Consider the following 23,446-nt stretch of genomic DNA (forward strand, 5'->3'; position numbering starts at 1 on the left):
TGTGTGTGTGTGGACTGCTGATCAAAGGGTCAAACATCCTTGGTCAGGAAGAGGGTAGCCTCCCCCTCCCCCTAGATGGTTCATCCTAGATAACATGGTGAGGAAGTCCTGCAGTTCATCTAAACAAAGAGCACTTAGACTAGAACAGACGCAACTACGTTAATCCTACCATAAAACAATAAGACACGGTATGACCTCTCATGCTCCCAAAGTGCTGTCTAATACACACAAAGTTTGCAGACTATCAAGGATCAAAACCTCTACCAATCTACAACTAATTACAAAACTCTAAGCATATATAAGTAAATATTTCTAAGCATAAATGACAATCAACAATACAAATCTAACACCAAACCTGAGCAAAACACTGGGAGACATTAGCTGATGAAGGCAGATTCAAAACACCAAGCTGGCCATGGTGAAACCACTCCAGGATTCATAACAAGCTTCGGTAACGAGCGGACCAACAAGCCTTAGTACTGATTTGATAATATCTTTTTTTTTAATCAGTCAAGAAGAAGCCAGTCAGTCACTCCTTACCTTGCAGCTTCTTGTTTCAAAGTGGCCACACCCCCACCTGTAAGCCTGATCAGTTACAGCTTCCTGTTTCAAAGTGGCCACACCCCCACCTGTAAGCCCGCTCCTGTGTCTCGTTCCCTCATTACTTCCTTGTGTATTTCAGCCTTGTGTTTTCCTCTGTCCGTTGTTGCCTCTCAGGGCTGTGTGTTATCGCCTTATTGTTCATTTTGAGTTCTGCGGTTCCACTTGAAAGTTTTGTGTTTTCCCTGTTTGTAATTTTAGAGTTTTTGCCACAGCCAATAAAGCGGCCTCTTACTGTTCAAGCTTTTGTTTGAGTCCTCATCCTGCCTGCAACACAGCTAATCTGGACAGTATCGGATCGATACTAGCCTGATCAGATCAATACTTCTCTCCTATGCGTTCAGCTCGTGGCTCCAGTACATCAGAACGCAGACGTGGCTGTGCAAACGCCGCTCTGCCCGTCCTCCACTAACATTTTGCATTTTAGATGTTTTAAAAAAGGCCTTAGTTTTAGAGGAAGTCTAAACATAGACCACACACCAGAGGGTGCTGCAGAAAGAGTTTAATGTCTTTAACTTTACGTCTGTTTGAAAGGCTTCGATCAGTTGTTGGTTTATAGTTTCGTCAGCTTATTATTACCTTTATTCTGGATATTTCTGCTGATATTTTCCGGTGGAGCGTTGTGACTATCAGCTGGATTTACAGTATTTATATTTTGTGTTGCGTTTCCCTCGGCTCTCAGTTTCCTGTACTTTCCCCCTGAATGACCCTTTTGATTCAGAGGTAATTGATTAGTCAGAGACATGTACAGCAGGGCAATCATTCAATTTCCCCATTAAAGTCTAAAACCTCAGTGACATCACACCACGCTCCAGCCAATCTGGTCGCTGTTTATTAACCTCAAATCCCAGGAGCACTCTTTATTTACAGATTATAAAGTCAGAGTGTCTTCATGATTTTTGTCATCGTGACTCGGCTCAGCTGCTTCATCAACAGTCCTCTAATGGGGTAAGACTCTCCTGTGTGTCTGTGTTAGAGTTAAAACAGAAACTCTGTTACTGGCGCCTTGTAAAACCTGATGCTTGCAGGCACCAGAAGCTCTTCCTGAGTTTGGGACGATCAGCTCAGGACTCTGTGTGAAGTTTCCTTTCTCATCTGTGGGAAACAGCAGCTTTAAATGCTGTTTTTTATGTGTTGGCTTTGAATTCTCCATTTATTACCTGTTCTGTTCTCATACACAGCAAAATCTCCAGTGTTAAATTAACACTGGAGAGTGTCTATATGGGTCCAGTCCTCTGAGTGTTAAATACAACACTGTTGAGTGTTAAATTTACACCTTTGACAGTGTTATATGTTTAATAGTAACCTAGTCAGTTTTGAAGATTAACAAAGACCAACACTGAGCAGTGCTGATCTTCTAACACTGGAAAATAACTCAAAATGTTAGAAATATTCCAGTGTTAGAAAACCAGCACTGCTCAGTGTTGGTCTTTGTTAATCTTCAAAACTGACTAGGTTACTTTCCACCTGTCAGACGGTTGGTGGTTTGCTCCCTGGCAAATTAACCTGCTTTACGGTTACACAAGTAGTGTTTAGAGAAAAAGTAAGTGCATGGTTAAAGAAAATGTTTCATGTTAACAAAATGACAATTTTTTAAATCATCTGGAAATAAAAATTTTGTGTTTGAGCATGTATTCATATCTTTGTGGGGACCAAAAACTAATAATTGACTTGAGGGGACCAACAGCGTAATGGGGACCAGAATCCTGGACGGCATTTTTACACTCAAAATGTGGTTTTAGTGTCAGAGTTACAATTAGGTAATGTTTGGGGAAAGCATTACGTCACTTAGATGCCCCCACAAGATATGAATACCCGAGTGTGTGTGTGTGTGTGTGTGTGTGTGTGTGTGTGTGTGTGCTGGCACACTGGAATATTCAGCCGCTTTTCTTTGCCTGTACAGTAACACATTTTTGTGTAATAACACTCGTACGTTCTGAATGTTTTACCGTTGCATAAGAACCAAGTTTATGTTGTGACCCCGCTCTACACTTCTGTGCGCTGTAAATCCTTTAATTTATTTATTTTCTGCGTATTGTTCATTTTCTTTAATTTAATTATTCTATTTTACTTATTTCTTTGTAGTGAAGTAAGAATCTTATTGCCCAGCGTAACCTGAGCGGTGCGGAGGACAACAAACTTCTTCATTCAAAGTTTATTGCAGATAACAGTAACTACCTTTGCTCCTTCTGAAGAAATTATGATGGGACCCTAAAAAAATTACTACGTACAATAATGGATTTCTATACATTTTACATCAGATGAAAATGTTTGTTGTAAGATTTGGATAATTATTTATTAAAGCGAGACATTTTAAATGAGAATAAGAAAGTATATCTCTGTGCCCCCCTCTCCCTGTTAATGCCCTACCTGCCCCCCTGGCAACACTTTGCTAGATCCGCCCCTGCACAGTTACCAGCTGTCAGCTACATAGAAAAGGATCCTGGTGTTATTTGTCTCTCAGAAACAGCTCATAACTTCCCTTCAACTCATTCATCCAGCCAGTCCAGCTATGCATGTAACCCAACTAATACCTGTGGTCACTGCTTAACTTTAACGTTGCAAAGCTGCCAATTTACCACTCAGTCTACATCCCCACCCTCACCGATGGTCACAAGCTCTGGGTAGCGACCAAAGGATGAGGTCATGGATACAAATGAGTTTCCTTGGAAGAGAGTTCGGCAGAATATGGATGGATGATTTCCAATGATCCCAGTCTGAATTGTGGGATTATTTCCACTTCATCCATGTTGAGTAGTTTAAATAGACGTTGCTGAAAATCAAAAACAGCAACAAACAAATAAAGAAAAAGTCAAAAAAAGTTCCCTCATGCAGAAAACTGTAAAATACTGATTATGTGTCTGAAATACAGAACGTTTATTTTGGTGCAATAGTTTTCCTCGTGATGTTTTTAGGTGACTTATTGAAGGTGCTTTCCATTTTCCACAGAGACGACTTGTAAAGCTGAAACTCAGATGATGCAAACTCAAGATCATTTTCTCCCTGTAAAGTCTTCACGCCGTTTCTCTGCGCTCTCGTTTTAAAGAAAGGCTTTTGTGCTGCGTCTGAGCCGCTGTGTGCTCGGCGGCTGGAGCGGATGGTGCGAAGAAAAGACGATTTTCATGCTGGCTTTGGTCGAACAGTCGTGAGCTTTGTGGAGGCTTGGCAGCTGACTGCCTCATGCTGATGTGAAGGTCGTGGAGGCGAGTCTGATCTGTGACCTCTGTTTGTTTTTTCTCAGATTTGGCGAAAGAGAAATGTCATCTCATCCAGATCATGAGGTGAGCTAAGAGCGAACATACTTAGGCTTCGCCCAAACGTTTCTCCAGCTCCTCCACAGAAGAGGAGGAAGGGATTCGATCTGTGGAAGCATGAGCAACAAATGATGAAATACAGAATGAATGGGAATAAAAGAACAACGTGATCTGTGTTTGTATCGATATATAAGTATGTGAAAAAGTATTTGTGAGGTGGAGGTGGGCTCGGATCATTGTCCTGCTGCATAACCTGAGGGAGCTTTAGCTCCAATGCCCAAATATTCCAGTATTCCCAGTTCCAGCTTTAAAAAACCCCATTGTAGTCCTGATGAGGTGTAACGGTTTTCCTCCTCGTGTTTCAGACCAATGCCATCCTGAGAGCTTCCCATCTGCCTCTGGTTCGCTCAGCGTTACAGATGGTGACTTCGATGTACTCGGGGGTCAAAGCTCGCAACCGTCTGCTGGGTCTGATGGGAGGAATGGCCGAGGTCGGAGTTCGCAGCTTTTCCCAAGAGGCCATGAGACGAGCCACGCCCCTCCTGCAGAGTTTGGAGCCACAGAGTACGTGACAGCACTGCTGGCACCGTTAGCTTCATCTCACCTAATCACAGTTTCGCTGCCTCTGAATCGTGTTTGTCTTGTTCTCCACAGTCGATGCTGCCAACAGTTTTGCTCTCGTTGGTCTTGATCACCTGGAGAAAACCTATCCGATCCTGAACCAGTCAACAGACGAGGTCAGTACCTGCTACAGATGTGATGTTTCTGTTGTGGTCATGTCACAAACTTTTCTTTGCACCGCTGCCAGTTAAGGTAACGGTAAATTTCTGCACTAGAGTACGAGCGAGCAGCCAGGCTGTCGAAACAACAGGATCCAACGGAAGAAAGGCTCAGCATTGTTTTAAAAGGCTATACACGGATCATTTAAAATCATCACCTTTATGTAAAATTAAAGTAATAAATGTAGTTTTTCCATCCAGCTTAAAGTCCTTCAGACATCACTCAAAGGATTCAGTTGTAGTTTCAGGTGTTTGTCTAGAACAGGACACCTGGGGGCAGAAATCACCTGGAGAAAGCCTCTGGGCACTTCCTGCTCAGCAGCCGACACACAGAGAGCTGCTCTGAAGAGGTGGTGGAAACCAAACCTGGAGCTCAAAGAGATTCATTAGGCAGGCCCAAACAGGACTGTAGATAATTGTAAAGTGTCTCACATGCTTCAGCTGCCCCCAGGTGGATCGTATCAGTTTGATCTCCTCCAACATTTGCAGTGTCTCTGAGGCTGTTAAAGGCTTAATGTGCAAAGACGACTCTTAAAAACCGTTTACAATGTCAGGGAAGGCTGCTGCCTGATGTTACAGGGACTTTAAATCGCTGTAAATGCCTGCCTCTGATCAGGTTATGACTCACCTGAAGGACGCCTTCTTCCTGACCCTGGATGACGTGCAGCTGTGGGTGGTGGACGGCCTGGACGCAGCTCTGGATCAGCTGGAGCGTCTGGCCAACGTAGGCCGGGTGGCTGTGCAGCAGCTGCAGAACACTCAGGTGGGCCAGGCCGCCATGTCGGGACTCGATGACGTGCTGAGTCGCGTGGAGGACGCCACCGCCTACTACCTGCCCCTCCCACCCACACTGCGTGAGTATGAGGAGGGTTGTAGTGCTCTTTGGCAAAACAGCTATTTTTCTGTAAGTCTGAGAGATTTAAGCTAATGTTGCCTCACCTGTAGTTATCGTGTTATCACACAGAAATGCATCCCTGCAGCTCATATTTCAGACGAGATTATCGAGAATCAACTTTTTTCTGTGGAAAACGTGTGTTTTAGTGTGAGTACATATCTTTGTGGGGCAAAATCCCCACAAGTTTGAAGGCATTTTTGAGACTCAAAATGTGGTTTTAGAGTCAGGGTCATGGTTAAGGTCAGGGGCTGGGAAAGCGTTATGTCGATTAGATGTCTGCAAAAGATAGGAGTACTTGACACTGTGGCTGTATCCCAATTCAGGGTCTGCAGCCTTAAAGGCCGCATTTCAAGGCCGATTACGTCACAGCGGCGCGCCGAAGGCTGTCCCAATTCAAAGGCTGCTCGAAGTGCGGCCCTCAAATGCGTCCTTCATTTCCCTGAATTTTAAGGCTGTGGCAGTGTAGACTTCGTGGTCCCATATATCCCACAATTCATAGCGCGGCAGTCGGTGTGGAGAATTCTGCCGCAGACGGCAGAAGCGGAGCGGCCGAAGAGTAAACTGTGAAAAGTAAGTACTGAATATGATGTCACTTATTTATGTGCAAATGTTTAATAACGAAGAACATTAAAACATTACTGTTGGCCACATGTCTTGTGGCCTCTGACAGTGGACTCATCTCTGTGCTTGTCCTGCTAGACCTCAGTGCAGCGTTCGATACTGTTGACCATAATATCCTATTAGACGATTAGAACATGCTGTAGGTATTACAGGTACTGCACTGCAGTGGTTTGTGTCATATCTATCTAATAGACTCCAGTTTGTGCATGTAAATGGAGAGTCCTCTTCACACACTGAGGTTAATTATGGAGTTCCACAGGGTTCAGTGCTAGGACCAATTCTGTTTACATTATACATGCTTCCCTTAGGCAGCATCATTAGAAGACATAGCATACATTTACACTGCTATGCAGATGACACCCAGCTCTATCTGTCCATGAAGCCAGATAACACACACCAATGAGTTACACTGCAGGAATGTCTTAAAGACATAAAGACCTGGATGGCCGCTAACTTTCTGCTTCTTAATTCAGATCAAACTGAGGTTATTGTACTCGGCCCTGAAAAGCTTAGAAATACGGTATCTAAGCAGATTCTTACTCTGGATGGCATTACCTTGGCCTCCAGTAACACTGTGAGGAACCTTGGAGTCATGTTTGACCAGGACATGTCCTTCAACGCACATATTAAACAAATATGTAAGACTGCTTTCTTCCATTTGTGCAACATCTCTAAAGTTAGAAATATCCTGTCTCAGAGTGACGCTGAAAAACTAGTTCATGCATTTATTACTTCCAGGCTGGACGACTGTAATTCATTATTATCAGGAAGTCCTAAAAACTCCCTGAAAAGCCTTCAGCTGATCCAAAATGCTGCAGCAAGAGTCCTGACAGGGACTAGAAAGAGAGAGCATATTTCTCCTGTTTTGGCTTCCTGTTAAATCCAGAATTGAATTCAAAATCCTGCTCCTCACATACAAGGTCTTAAATAATCAGGCCCCATCTTATCTTAATGACCTTGTAGTACCATATCACCCTATTAGAGCACTTCGCTCTCGCTCTGCAGGCCTACTTGTTGTTCCTAGAGTATTTAAAAGTAGAATGGGAGGCAGAGCCTTCAGTTTTCAGGCCCCTCTTCTGTGGAACCAGCTTCCAGTTTGGATTCAGGAGACAGACACTATCTCTACTTTCAAGATCAGGCTTCAAACTTTCCTTTTTGCTAAAGCATATAGTTAGGGCTGGACCAGGTGACCCTGAATCCTCCCTTAGTTATGCTGCAATAGACGTAGGCTGCCGGGGGATTCCCATGATGCATTGAGTTTTTCCTTTCCAGTCACCTTTCTCACTCACTATGTATTAACAGACCTCTCTGCATTGAATCATATCTGTTATTAACCTCTGTCTCTCTTCCACAGCATGTCTTTATCCTGTCTTCCTTCTCTCACCCCAACCGGTCACAGCAGATGGCCGCCCCTCCCTGAGCCTGGTTCTGCCGGAGGTTTCTTCCTGTTAAAAGGGAGTTTTTCCTTCCCACTGTCGCCAAAGTGCTGCTCATAGGGGGTCATATGATTGTTGGGTTTTTCTCTGTATCTATGAAGCGCCTTGAGGCGACTTTTGTTGTGATTTGGCGCTATATAAATAAAATTGAATTGAATTGAATGTCGGCGAAGTTATGTGACATTAGTGACGTTTGCACTAACTTGGTTTTAAAGCCTTTACTTTAAAATATACGCCGTTCAATAGCTGAGCTTAATCTTACAGAGAATGATCAAAGCTCATGTAGAAAGAAACAAATGAACAAAAGATTTTCTCCTTCATTTCTGTCAAACAAAGCTGTATGACACGTTTCCAGCTGTTAGTATCATGGTTGCTAGGCAACCTGGGCAGCGCAACGGAGGCTAGACCGTCCCATTTCACAAGCCTTGCACTTCCGGCCTTAGCGGTCTTTTAGTACGCGGCCCTTGAGGATCGTTGAGGCTGCATACTTTAAGGCTGCAGACCCTGAATTGGGATACAGCCTGTGTCTGCGTGTGGGATATTTTTCTGCAGAATTCAACCAGCAGAGGGAGCCGAAGCTCTGCTGACTCCCCAAACTGCTGCTGGCGACTTCAGCTCTTTATGCTGATAATAGCCAACGAACCAATCAGAGAGCAGAGTCCTCAGTGTCACATAACACTGAAGGTGACAGGATCAAAACCTCACTTCATGTGACACTCTGAGGAAATTTCTAGACTGAGTGTGTTTACCGTTTGTCTTTATATCTATGTGAGGCCTGGTTGGAATTTTAAAACAGCGAGGACATTTGAGCTGTGTCACCGAAAGTGTTTTTAAAATCTTCTTATTGTAGGTCAGGGGCGTCAAATGCAAGGGCCACACCAGGAAATGAGACCAGACATGAAGTTTCTGAACATGCTTTAATGTCATGTGAAATGCACGTCCTGCCCAGACTCCAGTTCAGCACGAGTTCTACAAACGTTACTTTTGATGGCTGCTTGCTGTAACCTATCTTTATGAATGCAAAGCCTTCTGCCTCTGAACGTCTCTGCCATCCATCAGGTCAGGAATGGGAGCTGAGGGTGCAGCAGTACGAGAGTGAAGACGATGGCGATGAGCCCAGTATGTGGACGAGGGTCCGCAGCCTCCTGCTGACTCTCAGCCTGCAGCTTTATCACCGCCTGATGAAGATCAGAGAGCAGCTGCAGAGAGCCGTCAGGGCGATGGGAGACGCTGCCGACAAGGTGAGAGCAAACCAAACTCCCGCAGAACTCGGTGTGTGATGTTTAACGTGAAAGGAAACACGACAGAGTTGTGGGGTTTGTTTAGGCAACCTGAATGCCAGTGAGAGAAGAAATCAGATTCATTTTAAGGTCCGGAAGACCTGGGATCTAATCCACATAAACCTAAAAGAGGAACCAAATCTAAACTAAACTACATCTAAACATGTTGGAGGATCTCAACAGTTCCCCCAACGAAATGGCAAGTCCAGAGAGCGTGAGTTCTTAGAAATTCTTTCACATACCCAGCAGACATCCTCGCGTGGACCCACTTTTGGTAGCTGTGGGTGAACTGTGGGCCTGTGTGGGCAGAAAAAACCCACACTTATCCCACACTGACCTGAGTGGCTGTGCTCACCGCAACTTTGTCCTTTGGGGCCTCAGAAAGGGGCTTCTATGGGCACACTACTACACTGCCCAGCTGGGGCACATCTGGACCTTATAGTGCAGGATTCATTCCATGTAATCTGAATCATATCCAGTAATTTGATTGATAAAATCAATCCCCCAGCTGAGTTTGGGCTGCAGATAAATGATAAATGGCCTGTATTTGTATAGCGCTTTACTAGTCCCTAAGAACCCCAAAGCGCTTTACACATCCGGTCATCCACACATTCACACACTGGTGATGAAGCTACATTGTAGCCACAGCCGCCCTGGGGCGCACTGACAGAGGCGAGGCTGCCGGACACTGGCGCCACTGGGCCCTCTGACCACCACCAGTAGGCAACGGGTGAAGTGTCTTGCCCAAGGACACAACGACCGAGACTGTCCAAGCCGGGGCTCGAACCGGCAACCTTCCGATTACAAGACAAACTGCCAACTCTTGAGCCACGATCGCCTCAAGAGTTGGGATAAAAGTATAACAACTTGGACGTAGCTTCCAGGTCCTGTCTTCTGACTTATGACCAGCAGGGGGCGATATCTATGATCTCCTAGCTTCTCTGGGCTCGGCCGCGTGTTTCACATGATACTGAATAAACGTTTTAGACAGTTTTGTAAACATTGCGTATTTTAAGACTCACAAAGGAGGATTATCGAACAACAACAACAGCCAACAACCTCGAAGTTTGATGGTCCCATCGATTTAAAACACCACGAAGGCGATGATGAAAAAACACATCACAAGGTCAAAAAACAGGACTTCAGGACCCTGGGGCTGATGTCACCAGAGGAATTAAAACATTTAAACCTTTTCTAATGATGATGATGATGATAAGTATCTGTCAATCACACTTTCCAGGTTTTTACTTTAAACCTGTCTTTATGTTTGAATGTGAGGAACTGACTGTGACAGTCACACTTTAAAAATACAAACAAAAGTCCTCATAATTATGACGAGCACATGAGGAAATATGTCCACCTGGGCCAAACTAAACTGCACGTTTCTGTGTCCTGAGATAATTTGAGTCCAGTGTGTTCTCGTTTTGTTGTTAATGTTAGTTTCAGTTATTTAGCCTCCTAAGACCCGAACTCTTCCACAGCAGCATTTTTAATTTCTCTTTGATATTTGGGCTGATTGGGTCCTGATGAATGTAAAAACAAAGAATTAGCAGATTTTTTTTTTGCCTAATTTTTGTTTCTAACAAAAATAAGAGCCACATATGAGGATATTCATTTTAAATTTTGATAGAAGAGTAGCATATAATGTCCTCGTAAGTGGATATCAGGCCCTTGTAGAGCAAAATTGAGTATTTTGGTCTAAATAACCCAAAATGTGATGTCAACATATGTGGACGCCAGGTCCTAGGAGGTTAAAGCTTTTAGTTTTCTGTGTTATTTTTAGTAGCTGTTTGTCGTTCAATAATGACTCAGGGTTCGTGAATATCATCGAGCATCATTTACTTCGAAACAAAGCAACCATTACACGTTAGTCATTCCATTCCAGGGGGCGGGTCCCCTCCTCTTGCTTCCCGTCTCACTGCGTGCATGCGCAGCATACTAATACGGAACAGGTATATTAAAGCAGCATTAATGAACAACATTGGTCAGATGTTCTACATCCCCTCTCTTTAGCTTATGGCTGTATAAACTGCTAACAACACCTTTAGCAATAACACGTTAACAACATGTCCATATCATAACATTCTAGCCTAAACATTAACAACTTACTTCACACCTTGAACTGTGTCATTGGTAAGGACACGGAGAGCATTTAACTTTGCTGACATCACATCACTTGTACTGTCCACTTTTTTTTTTTTTTTTTTTTTTTTTTGTGTTACTGTCCATCTCTTACGCCTTAGTGTTCATACTTGGGGTTTGGTTTGCAGACCCTCCCAGATCGTGTGATGTAAGCATCACGTGCCGGGCGACAGGACTGGGGCTTGTGTGAAGTGTTGCGTGTGGCTATGTGTTTGTTCGTCGGTTTGTGTCACGGGTTCTTGGATGTGCTGTGGGGAGTCAGTGGTAGGTGGTTGGGCTGCGGTGTAATCATCACGGGAATCTCCGTGTGGTGGTGGCGGTTCAGAGACTGGGAGGATATGTCTGCGGTTTCGCCTGTACTCTCCAGCTCCTGACTGGACGATGTACGATCTGGGCTCTTCGCGGGCTTCCTTGATGGTTCCTAAGGAGTCATGTCCTTGACGCGTTTGCATCCGCACAACCTCACCTGGCATGAGGGGGCGGAGGGGTCTGCTGGACTTGTCATAGTATCTCTTTTGTGCCTGGCGCTTGTGAAGTAGGTTTGTTTTAACTGTTCTGTTGCTTTTGGGGCTGGGAACGAGCAGACGTCTACACACGGGTAGGGTCGTGCGCGTCTGTCTTGACATCAGCCTTTCAGCTGGGGAACCTAATGTGTTGTCTCGTGGCACGTTGCGGAGATTGAGTAGGTTAAGGAAGACATCCGTTCCATCTCTCTTTGATCTTTCCATCAACTGCTTTGCACTGCGAACCGCACGTTCAGCCAATCCATTGGCCTGCGGGTATTCTGGGCTACTTGTCACATGAACAAAGTCCCATGCTGAAGCAAAGTCTGCAAAGCGTTGGCTGGTGAACTGAGTGCCGTTGTCTGATATTACTTTGTGCGGGCTGCCATGGACAGAAAAGTGTCTTTTGAGCTTTGTGATGACAGTGTTGGCGGTTAGGTCTGGAAGCAGGTCTACTTCGAACCAACCTGAGTAAGAGTCGACTACAACCAGGTGATGTTGTCCGTTCCACTCGAAGATGTCGGTGGCGACGGTTGACCAGGGTAGGTCCGGCACTGGATGTAGCTTTAACGGCTCTTTCTGTTGATGTGGCCTTGTGCTGTTGCACACTGGACACGCAGCTGTTTCTTGCTCAATATCTGCTGTCATTGTGGGCCAAAACACAATGCCACGGGCCCTGCGTTTAGTAGCTTCCATGCCTGGGTGCCCTCTGTGGAGGATGACGATATAATCTTTTTGCAAAGATTTAGGAATCACTGTTTTCAGCCCTTTCATGACAATGCCATCTTCTAGAGTGAGTTCGTCTCGATATGGGTGGTATTGACGAAGTTCTGTGGGCAGCTGAGTTTGTCTGCAAGGCCATCCTCTCATTATGACAGTGCTCAGTTTCTGTAGCTCTGGATCTGAGGCAGTGTGTTCCTTTAGCTGCATCAGCCTGTAAGAAGAGATTTGCTGGATCGACATGATCTCGTAGTCAGCTGTTTCATCACTGTTCTGATCCGTCGAGGTTGTGGGAGCACGGGATAAAGTGTCGGCGAGGTACATCTGCGAGCCTTTTTTGTACACTATCTGAAAGTTGTACTTTTGCAGCCTAAGCATCATGCGTTGCAGTCTGGCTGGAGCTGAATGTATTGGCTTGTTCAAGATAGTGACTAATGGCTGATGATCGGTTTCAATTTGGATTTGTTTCCCATAGATGTAATCATTAAACTTGGAACAACCAAATACGACCGCAAGAAGCTCCTTCTCAATCTGCGCATAGCGCGTTTCTGTCTGTGTCAGAGTACGAGATGAGTAGGCAATCGGGGCGCCTTCTTGGAGGCATGCAGCCCCGAGTCCATGCTGCGATGCGTCACACGTTAGCATGACGGGTTTCTTTACGTCGTAGTATCTGAGGGTAGGAGGACTGGTCAGGCTTCGTTTTAAAGCATCGAATGCATCTTGATGCTGCTTGAGCCAACACCACTGTACGTCTTTGCACGTTAGCTCCCGAAGTGGGGCTGAAAGCTCGCTGAAATTAGGAATGAACTTTCCTAGGTAATTAATCATCCCTAAGAAGCGTTGGAGAGCTGTGACGTTTTCAGGTGTGGGCATCTTTTCAATTGCTTTGGTCTTTGCTGGGTCAGGCTTCAAGCCCTCGCTTGTGAAGACGTGGCCAACGTAGCAGGCTTCTTTGAGACTGAATTTGCACTTCAGGGGGTTAAGTCTCAGCTTGACTTCCCTTGCACGGTCGAGTACTTTTCTGAGATTGTGTTCATGCTCTTTCATATCTCTTCCACCGATGAGTATGTCATCGACAATGATAGCACAGGGGTATCCAGCAAAGATCTGCTCCATTGCACGCTGGAACACCTCACTGGCTGAGTTTATTCCATATGGCATTCTTAGAAAGCGGAATCTGCCAAACGGTGAGCTGAAAGTTGTGAGCATGGATGATTGGTGGTCAAGTGTTATCTGCCAAAAGGAGCATTTCGCATCCAAGACGGAAAAGACTTTGGAGTTAGGCATTTGGGCGGCTATCTCCTCTATAGTACGCATAGGATGATGTGGGCGTTTTAGTGCTTTATTCAAGTCTCTTGGATCGATGCAGAGTCTGATCTCATCTGAATTTTTCTTGTGGGTCGCCACCATGGACGACACCCATTCTGTTGGCTCTGTGACAGGGGTGATCACACCCAACTCGACCATACGGGTTAATTCTGCTCTAACCTTGTCTAGCATTGGAACTGGTATTTTGCGTGCTGGCTTTATTACTGGTGTGACTTCTGGGTCTATTTTCATGGAATAGATAACCGGAAGTTTACCAAGTTTATCTTCGAAGAGGTCTGAATACTCTGAGAAGATCTGTTCTGAAAAGGTGCTTTCCACTTCCTTAGTCACATGGTGGACTTCTTTGTTTAGTGTGATTAATTGTAAGTGAAGTGAGTCTGGTAAGCCAAGTAGGGGTTGTACGTCTCGTTTCACTATGAAGAACTGCAGAGGGTAGTCCTTGCCTGCAGAGTGGCATGAGAGTGTTGCTGTGCCAGCTGTTTGAATTTCCTCTCCCCCATATGCCACCAGTTTAGTGTTTTGTGATGGCATGAGTTTTTCATCATGTCTCAGTTGTTCAAAAAGGTTAGCTGGCATGACATTACATTTGGCGCCAGTGTCCACTTTGAGCTCTAAGGGTTTTCCATTAATATGCACCGTGGTGAAAATGTCATTCTTGTATGGAAAGCAGGGATTTATAGTGTCTATGTCAATTCCATTCACATAGAACATTTCTTCATCGCTGCCGTGCGCCTGCATTTCAATGTGGTTTACGGGTCTCTTTTTGAATTGCCGTGTTTGTGATGACTTGCAGCATTTCTGGAAATGATCCCACTTCTGACACCATGTTTGTCGTTCAATAATGACTCAGGGTTCGTGAATATCATCGAGCATCATTTACTTCGAAACAAAGCAACCATTACACGTTAGTCATTCCATTCCAGGGGGCGGGTCCCCTCCTCTTGCTTCCCGTCTCACTGCGTGCATGCGCAGCATACTAATACGGAACAGGTATATTAAAGCAGCATTAATGAACAACATTGGTCAGATGTTCTACAGTAGCGTTCACCTTTGACTCGTCCTCCTCAGTTTATCCTAAAACCCCCACGTTTCTCCTCCCAGCAGCTTTTATGACTCTCAGGCTGGGACCAGCGTTTATCGCTGAGAGGCGGCGGCAGCAAGCTCTTCCCTAAAACAAACGTTTCTGTCATTTTCACCATGATAGAAATCTTCTGCCGTCCAGAACAAACAAACGAGGAGACGTGAAGCAGCTGCTGTAAGACGAGTGGTCTCGTTTATCTAGCTCTGTGAGGACCAGTTGTTAAAAAATGAAAGCAAATTAGCCCAACACACAGGTCTGTCTGAGGGTTCAGAGGTCGACACGCGAAGTTTCCGATACAAAAGTCCAACCTGTTCAAAGTGTCTTTCTTTTCTTTTTATCCAATTCAACATAAAATATCCAATAAACCTGAAGAAACATGATTCAGAAGTGACTGTGCAAACCAATGAAACCATCCCAGAAGCTGTGGGATGAAACTGCACTTAAAATGGGACGTAAGACATTAAAAAACACCTCATGCACGCCTGACAAGTCAGAAATGTTCCAACTTAAGAATCTTGGAACATTTTGGCCAGTTTGTCCAGAAAGTCCTAAAACTGAGAACATAGAAACCTGAACAACAGCCCTACAAACTGAAATATGAAACGTCAGACAGGATAAGAGCGGCAGGATGTTTCTCAGACACCTACATGTGTGCTCATTACACCTGGGAGCGCCAAAGTGTGTGTGTGTGTGTGTGTGTGTGTGTGTGTGTGTGTGTGTGTGTGTGTGTGTGTGTGTGTGTGTGTGTGTGTGTGTGTGTGTGTGTGTTGGCGGCAGCTACATGACTGGACACACACGCACATCAGACTCAGTTTGATCGAGTACAGATTAGCGTTGTTATGTGAGCAGATAAATTGAGAAGAATTTTAAACGAGAAGAATCCAAAGAGAGAAAACGTGACTCGACACTAAAACATGAATGAAAGCAATGGGAGGAAGCTCCAGCCTGCTCGGTGCAGGTGTTGCAGGCACACCTGTATTCACGGCGCTGTAATGACAACAGGAAACGGCTCATAAAGACATCTCCGAGGTCACTTTGACTTTGGCCTCCGGGCCTCACGTGTAAATGTTTTTTAGGGTGTGGATGAGAACAGAAAATAAATATCAGCGTCAGTTTAGATGTCCTGCTGTTAAAGAAAACACAAGTGTTCTCTGAATAGCGAGGGATGGATTGATGGCACACAGATGGGAGTCTCCTGCCTTCGGGAAAATGAGCTCCATTAAAGATAAATGGATGTGCTTCCTCAGCAGACGGCTGTAATCTAAGCGGAGCTCGCTGCCTACGTGCCGCGTGGAGCGTCTGAGCTGATGGGGCGATAACGGCCGAGTGTGGTCTGCTCAGACTCACGGCCTCAGCTTGTTTAAAACATCATCAGCGACATGCAGAGCGACACAGATCTACATCATGATATTCAGCCTCTGCCCTCAAAGTGCACAATGAGAAGTTTATCTGTGGGTGATTTTAACTGTGTTTCACAGATGCAACCTGTTACTTTACGCTACACTGAGAAACACTCATTACACTACACTCAGTGTTTGTACAGAAGCAGTTTTTGTAGCGTTGCCTCTACAGGACAGTTTAAATCACAAGTGCAGACTGTCAGCGTCACTTCAAGGAGTTTAAAATTTGTCATGAATTGTTCTGGACTTTCATTCATTTTTATGTACAATAACTGGACAGACTAACTTTAATTTTAAGGACTGGTTTAACTACTTTAATACTAGTCAGTCTAAACTGTGAGGCGCTTTCACCTGCTGCCATTCATGCCCACGCCATCACCCTGCTGGTGTCTGCTTCAGCTTTTCCCATCGTTCAGCTCCAACTTCATCTTGGTTTCTGTGCCGGCTTTTTTTCTGGCTAATCCAAGTTTTCCTAAGTCGGGTCTGTCCTTCTTGTTCTTCAGTGGAGTGCAGTCTATCGTAAACTCTGTATTTCCACTCATGTCCCGATTCAGACCTCATCATCGCGTTCACTCGCTCCCATGTTGTGCGGAGGTTTTCTTAAACAAGGAAAGACGTCTGCACCACGATTTGTCTCCTGTGTGTTTCAGACCTTTCAGTGTTGCTGATCCCGTTGGTGGATTCCTTCTTTTTGAGACTTTTTAAGCAGATTGTGGATTTTTGCTGTTCTTATTTTGGTTTAATTTTGGTTTTTCATGGTAATAACGGCCACCTTCACTTCAACTGCCTGTCAGTCAATTGTTTAAGTACCTTTAAACTCAGGAGTTTAGATCATTCCTAAACCATTAATGCAATTTTATCTTTAATGCAAATGATAATTCGCACTCAAAACACATCTTGATATTCATATCTTCAAGATTAGGCTTCAAACTTTCCTTTTTGCTAAAGCATATAGTTAGGGCTGGACCAGGTGACCCTGAATCCTCCCTTAGTTATGCTGCAATAGATGTAGGCTGCCGGGGATTCCCATGATGCATTGAGTTTTTCTTCTTCACTCACTATGTGTTAACAGACCTCTCTGCACTGAATCATATCTGTTATTAACCTCTGTCTCTCTTCCACAGCATGTCTTTATCCTGTCTTCCTTCTCTCACCCCAACCAATCACAGCAGATGGCCCCGCCCCTCCCTGAGCCTGGTTCTGCCGGAGGTTTCTTCCTGTTAAAAGGGAGTTTTTCCTTCCCACTGTCGCCAAAGTGCTGCTCATAGGGCGTCATATGATTGTTGGGTTTGTCTCTGTATGTAGTATTGTAGGATCTACCTGACATTATAAAGCACCCTGAGGTGACTTTTGTTGTAATTTGGCGCTGTATAAATAAAAATAAATTGAATCTTTGTGGGGACCAAAATGATATGAATACCCGACGTGTGTGTGTGTGTGTGTAAAGATGCACACAGAGGATTGTGAAGTTATTTGAATGAAAGGCAGAAACGTGACAATGTTTGTCTAGATTGTGTTTGTGCATTACGTCGTCCTGATCACTGAGCCAAACACTGACTGCGCCCAGTGTTATTGTAGGTCTCTATCTTACCGTATAAAACGCCTTGAGGCGTCTGTTGTTGTGATTTGGTTTTATAAAATCAAACTGATTGAATTAGACCTGCTGCTGAAGCTCCACGTGTTGCTGCTTTGATAGCACCATTACTGCGTGCAGCACCACGGGAAAGCAAAGACCTTCACAGTTTTGGTGCAGCCTTCTGAACTGAAGCATCGTGATTCACCGCATGCAGTAGAAGTAGTGAGGAGCGATAAAACGAGTTGGATGCCCTAAAATGTTTCAGCTCTTTGAGTTTTAATGAGTCTTTTATCAAAAGCATCTTTGGTGTGAGGAAACACTGAACTCTATCCTTTCCCCTGTGAAACATGAAAGGCTTCTGTGGTGTTTTTACTTCACCAGTGAGCAGTTTGTTTCTTCTTGCTGGTATCTGGCCGTGCTGTGAAAGGCACGTCGCAGTGACCCTGCAAAAGCCTGTCATCTCCTCCACAGTGTGACTTATAAGCACAGGCTGGTCACATTTCTGAGGCTCGGCTGTGGGCGCAGCCGTCCTGTTTCATTCAGACTAATGAGGACGTGTCTCTGCAGGTGAGCTGGTCAACATGTTGTTGTGTCAGCAGCAATCAGCCGCCTCATTAGCCTGTCGCTGTGCGCTCACGTGTTCAAGTGGCTGTTTGTCAGCAGCACAGAAGGTCACGGCCCGCTGTCTCAGTTTGACCCAAATACCCGAACCCCAAATTTCCCAGGACAGACCTGAGAACATTTTGTATTCGGAGAGAAAAACAACAATCTCTGCGTAAATATCTCGTTACGCATCCTGGCTTGTCTCTGATTGGTCGGCTGATGCTCAGTCAGCTGTCACTCCAATAAACAGGACCAAAGACTGGAAGCATAAATTCCAAAATGTTCCTCCTGCTGTTTATTTTTAGCACCACTTGCTTTTCTCCCAACTTTTTTGCTGCGAATACTTTTCATGAAATAGTAAAATATCTCAGTTCGAATATGAGTTTATGAGATGTGCAAATTATTGCATTCATACTTTGTTTACATTTTACACAGCATCCAAACGTATCTGCAGTTTGTGTTGTATGTATGTTATATGCAATTACATTGGCCCAAATCTAAATTAGACAGAGTTTTGTCTCTCGGTGAGCCCTGAGTGTTTAACCTGCAGAGACGAAGTAAATGCAGACGAGGCAAGGAAGAGGAAAAGGGAGCGCAGAAGGAAAGCAGCAAGTATAAAAGAGAAGGTGGCGAGGGAAGTAAGAAAAATGAGAAAGGAAATGATGTTTCACATAAAGGATGATGGGATGGAAGGTTGTCTGTGTGTGCGGCTACTGCAGGTAGGGGAAAATCTAGACAGTGTGGAGTGAACGTCGGACAGGAAACAATCAGTGTCCTGATGTATAATTACACTTTGATCCTTTTCCTTTTAAGTAAGTGATGCAGATTGTTGCTGTGAGCCTTTCTGGAGTGAGGCAAACAAACATAATTCCTCTTATTACTGAACTTTCATCCACATAATGCAGTGTTGCCACGAGTTTACAGGCAGGCGAAATAAATGAATGGATGTTTTTATCATCTAAGAGCCCAAATTCCAGGTTTGAAGCTGTTGCTTATGGACCAGATTACGTGTCACTGTGATCCTGAAACAAGATATTTTTTATTAGTTTATAGTCTTCAAAAGAAGTATTCAGCTGGAGGCATGGTTCTTCTAAATACCAGTACAAACTGGAGTCCTTTCACATGTGAGTGTAGTTAATTCAGTGCTTTTCCTCCACAAAATAAATGCATCACTGATTACATTTGGGGACGTGTGACAGACGGGCCCTCATCTCATTCCTGCTGTTCCTGCCGTCTTTGTTCCTGAGCAATCCCTCCTCACGCGTTGCTTTCTGTGTCCTCACGTGTCGCTCTGCTTCCAGCTGGTACCGGTCCAATTTTTCTCCCCCGTTGTGTCCCAGAAAATTTGCTGTCTCCGTAAACTCTGAGAGGTTTACGGAGAGTTTATGCCAACGAAAGGACACGAGTGTCCCAGTTCGGGTATGGCACTCACTTATTACAGATTTAAGGAAAGTGCAGAGAGGCCCCACTGAACAGTAACACAGTATTTCACTACACAGATCAGAATTCATCACCGGGGTAAAGGAACTCAATCAAGCTGTTTGCGAACTTTCTTCATAATAACACCAAAAACTAAATCCTGGAGATCCTCGGGTACTGTGATCTGTTCCCAGATGGTGTTGCATGTTTGATCCACCTTCTCATTGATCCAGGCTTGGAACTGGGACTGGGAGTAGCTTATGACCCCATGAGGTTGGGTTTGTGTCTCCTCCTGGTCTCAGAATTGTTGAATGTGTTAGCCATGCATAGGTCCATTGCACCTGTCCATGATGGGTCATGTTTAGGCTACTAACAGATACATGTATGTGTTTACTGTAAAACAGCTGTAAGGAATTCTGGTTTATGTGACAGAAAAGTTAAAGGAGGTGAAAAGACAGAAGCTGAAGAACAAAGCAGCTAGAGGAGTGAAAAAGTCGAATTCTTCCGAGTTCATTCACCATTTTAGTAAGTTTACTGCTGAAGAGACACAAGATTCATGGATGTTCTAACAACAGCACCTGTTCCCTGCAGGTTGGTCTGCTTCGGGTCCTCAAGTTGTCCGGTGACCTGCTGCAATTCCTGCAGGGCCTCCTGGTGGCGCTGGTGTACCAAGCAGAGGCCCTCAGAGAGGCCTCTCTGAATGCGGTCAGAGTTCGGACGACCATGTTGGCAGAGCTGCGTGTGGTTCGTCTGGTCCGAGCAGTACCCCTCCAAATCCAGGAGCTGCTTCAAGAGCTGAGGGAAGTGGCCAAGATCATCCTTCAGTTCGTGTTCAACACCACACCACTTTACAACATGGTGAGTAGAAAGCACCTGCAACACACCTGTAACACACCTGAGACATGTCGGGATTTCCAACTCCACTCCCCATTTGTTTTCAGCTGCAGAAGCCATCTCCTCAGGAGGTGGAGGAATTCTTGAACCAAGAGGAGCTTGTATCCGACAACTCGTCTCGTCGTGGCTCCAGTAACAGCCTCTTCCTGAAGGCCATGGACGGCCGTCCTCGCCGCCGCCGGAGCCTGTACTCCCGCACTGCACGAGGTTCCGGGGGTCCTGTGAGCCCCGACCCAACTAATGGCTGTCGTCGCTCGAGTCTAAAGGAGCCCCAAGCCGCAGAGGTGGAGGGCACGCCCCTCCCTTCCGAAGGCGCCGCCCTTCGACGGCCATCTGCCGCCGAGCTGCTCCTCGCCCCGCTCAAACAGTTCGTCTCCCAGAGCCAGAAGGCCTTCGAGTACCTGACCCCCAACTCCTCCGAAAATGCTGCCAACGCTACAGAAACAACCGACTCCTAAACACCACGCTGAGGTTTGACCCCACCCTTATCCCCCACCGACCGCGGCCTTTGACCCCGACCCCCGAGCGATTACAGCCGGCCACCTCAGTCCTGGATGATCAGACGAACCTGCCTCAGCTGCTGCTGGTTTGTGCGTTCGTGTTCAGCCGCAAAGCTGTCACCAAATTATCATTTGATCGCTGACGCCGTTCTCGCTGTGGACAGGCGGCAACATGCAAAACCTACAAGAGGTTTCCTAAAGGAGGTTTTTAAGACAGAAGAAATAAAAAAGGGCCCAAGACCGATTCGTATGGGACGCCTCCCAAAAAACACCGTCACATGAATCTAGAGTATCAGCCTGCATCAATGTAATTCCAGAGAAAACTCTGTCATTAGGTTTAATTGGGTTTAATGTCGAGCCACAAAGTCCCAAATAATCCCAGATCTGTTTCACATTTAGCAGAAAATGTTCTATATTTATTTCACAATTCTTTCAAATATGTTAAATGTATGCTGTTCATAATCTGCTTTGCTTTGTAGAAGAAGCAAGAAGCCTTTAGCCACATTTCATAACCTTTTTCCAGTCACAGAGTTGATGAGATGTGACTGAAAGCTGTTTTGTTTTTTTGGTCAACGTGCAGCTTGGTTATGATGTTATTTTGTGTTTTGCTCCTGATAATCAAGCACTGATGCAAAGTGTGGAGCAGGGAAATTATTTAACAATAGCAGTAAAATAATTTCCTGAACTTAAAGAAGGACCAAAGAGGAAGGAAAGCATATATTTTGGTTAAGTCTGATAAATTAGAATTAGAAGGTATTGTTACATTAAAAGGAGCAAAATGAAACAAAAAGGCTATACCAAAAACAGGTTATAACATAGGAAATGTGAGGTTAAAATGAAGTTAACACATAGGAGTTGTTTTTAGGCAGCATTTAGCTATGATGAAATGTATACAGGAGTAATTGCTTATATGCTTAAACTTAATTGATTAAAGTGGTTGTTTTTCTTTTGGAGCTTTTAGTAGAATAGGCTGGTTCTAATGATTTTTTGTTAAAAAGGTGGACAGTTTGTGCACAGGATGTTGATGATCAGATAAGGGAAAAATAGAGCGAGCAACCGGACGTAAAAGCAGGGCTTAAAGAGTTTTAAAGGGATGAGTAACGTTGAAGAATATATATAAATACAAGTCAATAAGTTAAGAACATAATTAGGATCATGCTTTTGATTACAGAGTCCCAAATAGGATAAGTTAGGGAGGTGCAGGAAAAGGTGTTTTGTTTCCTTTGCAGAAGATCTCGGCGACCACAGGAGGGGCGAGGATGCTGGAGATCTCGAGGCCTCATGAACCAAAAGAGAGGGACCGAGAAAACCTAAGCTTACACATGGAGTGTTCTCGAATGGGAGCTGGTTGAGCCAGAGGACGGCTAGAGAGGGTCTGAGCGAGGACACAATGTATTGCGACCTCTGGAACACCAGAGGTCGCGAGAGGGAGTGTGGAGCAGGGAAATTATTTTACTGCTATTGTTAAATAATTGTCATCATTACCATTGCATTAATAATATAATCTGGAGTTTATATTGCGTTTAGAGGTTTAAACAGTGTGTCTTTCAGAAAGGCTAAAAGTAACAGGACAGGAAACAGGCTTGGAGAGTTTTGCAGAAGTGAAAGTTATTTTGAGCAGCAGGCTAAGACGAGGCTTTAACAATGTAACAGATAGCTTTAAGAAGGCCTTAAGATGTTATGCATACAGTTATTATGTTAACTTTGTATTCCAGGTGCAGTTATGACTATTTTATACACAATGCATATCTGTGCTTATTAAAGAGTTGGAGCTCGGTCAATTAATTGGGGGTTGGAAGCTTTGTTCGGCGCGATGTCCGGACAATCTATTGTGCAAGTGACTTGGAGCCATAGAAGGAATTGCAGTACATGCTTACAAAACACTTATATCAGGTCATTTCATATTAAGGTTTTAGTAGAGGTTCTTGGTTAAAACATTTATTTAGTAGAAGACATACATATAGTCTCAGTGAGCCTCTGGTCTGGTGAAAGGTCAGAAGTGCAACAGGTGAATTGAGAAAGAGCATGTGGGGTCAACACACACACACACATGAGTTAGATTTATTTAGAGGAGAGATTAGTCATGTCTCGGCAAGAAAGAGGAACAATTCACTTTAAGACAAGAACGGAAAGTACCAGCCATGAAAATAGAAGATGATCTTCTGGGTTAAAAGTCATTGTGGTGTTGATCTGATCTATGTATAAAATGTATCTGTGATGCATGAAGGGGCGTCAGTAAATCAAACCCTGATGCTATAAAATATCTGTTTATGCTTTGATTAAGTTGAAGATTAATTCCTGTCTGTGTACAGATTATTCTTCCTACACGTGTGTTCATTAAAAATCATTGTTTGACCAAGAGCTTCTGGACCAAGGGTGGTTTGTACTCTCCTTCCTCAATTTTGAACCTTAAC

The 23,446-nt window shown here is 44.6% G+C and overlaps 1 protein-coding gene across 1 annotated transcript; it reads left to right on the forward strand.

The window, feature by feature from the left end:
- The first annotated feature begins 1,484 nt into the window (after positions 1-1,484).
- Positions 1,485-23,393, forward strand: plin6 (perilipin 6). Its single transcript, XM_085292807.1, has 8 exons — positions 1,485-1,548; positions 3,842-3,881; positions 4,220-4,418; positions 4,509-4,591; positions 5,250-5,487; positions 8,645-8,826; positions 20,230-20,496; positions 20,580-23,393. The coding sequence occupies exons 1-8, from the start codon at positions 1,493-1,495 to the stop codon at positions 20,988-20,990; spliced, it is 1,476 nt and encodes a 491-aa protein (XP_085148933.1). The 5' UTR covers positions 1,485-1,492; the 3' UTR covers positions 20,991-23,393.
- The last annotated feature ends 53 nt before the right edge of the window (positions 23,394-23,446 follow it).

Source organism: Mchenga conophoros, linkage group LG11 (assembly GCF_057382185.1).
Source record: "Mchenga conophoros isolate Kocher_MC1m ecotype Shallow Benthic linkage group LG11, M_conophoros_male_GT1.1, whole genome shotgun sequence".
Taxonomy (NCBI): Eukaryota; Metazoa; Chordata; class Actinopteri; order Cichliformes; family Cichlidae; genus Mchenga; species Mchenga conophoros.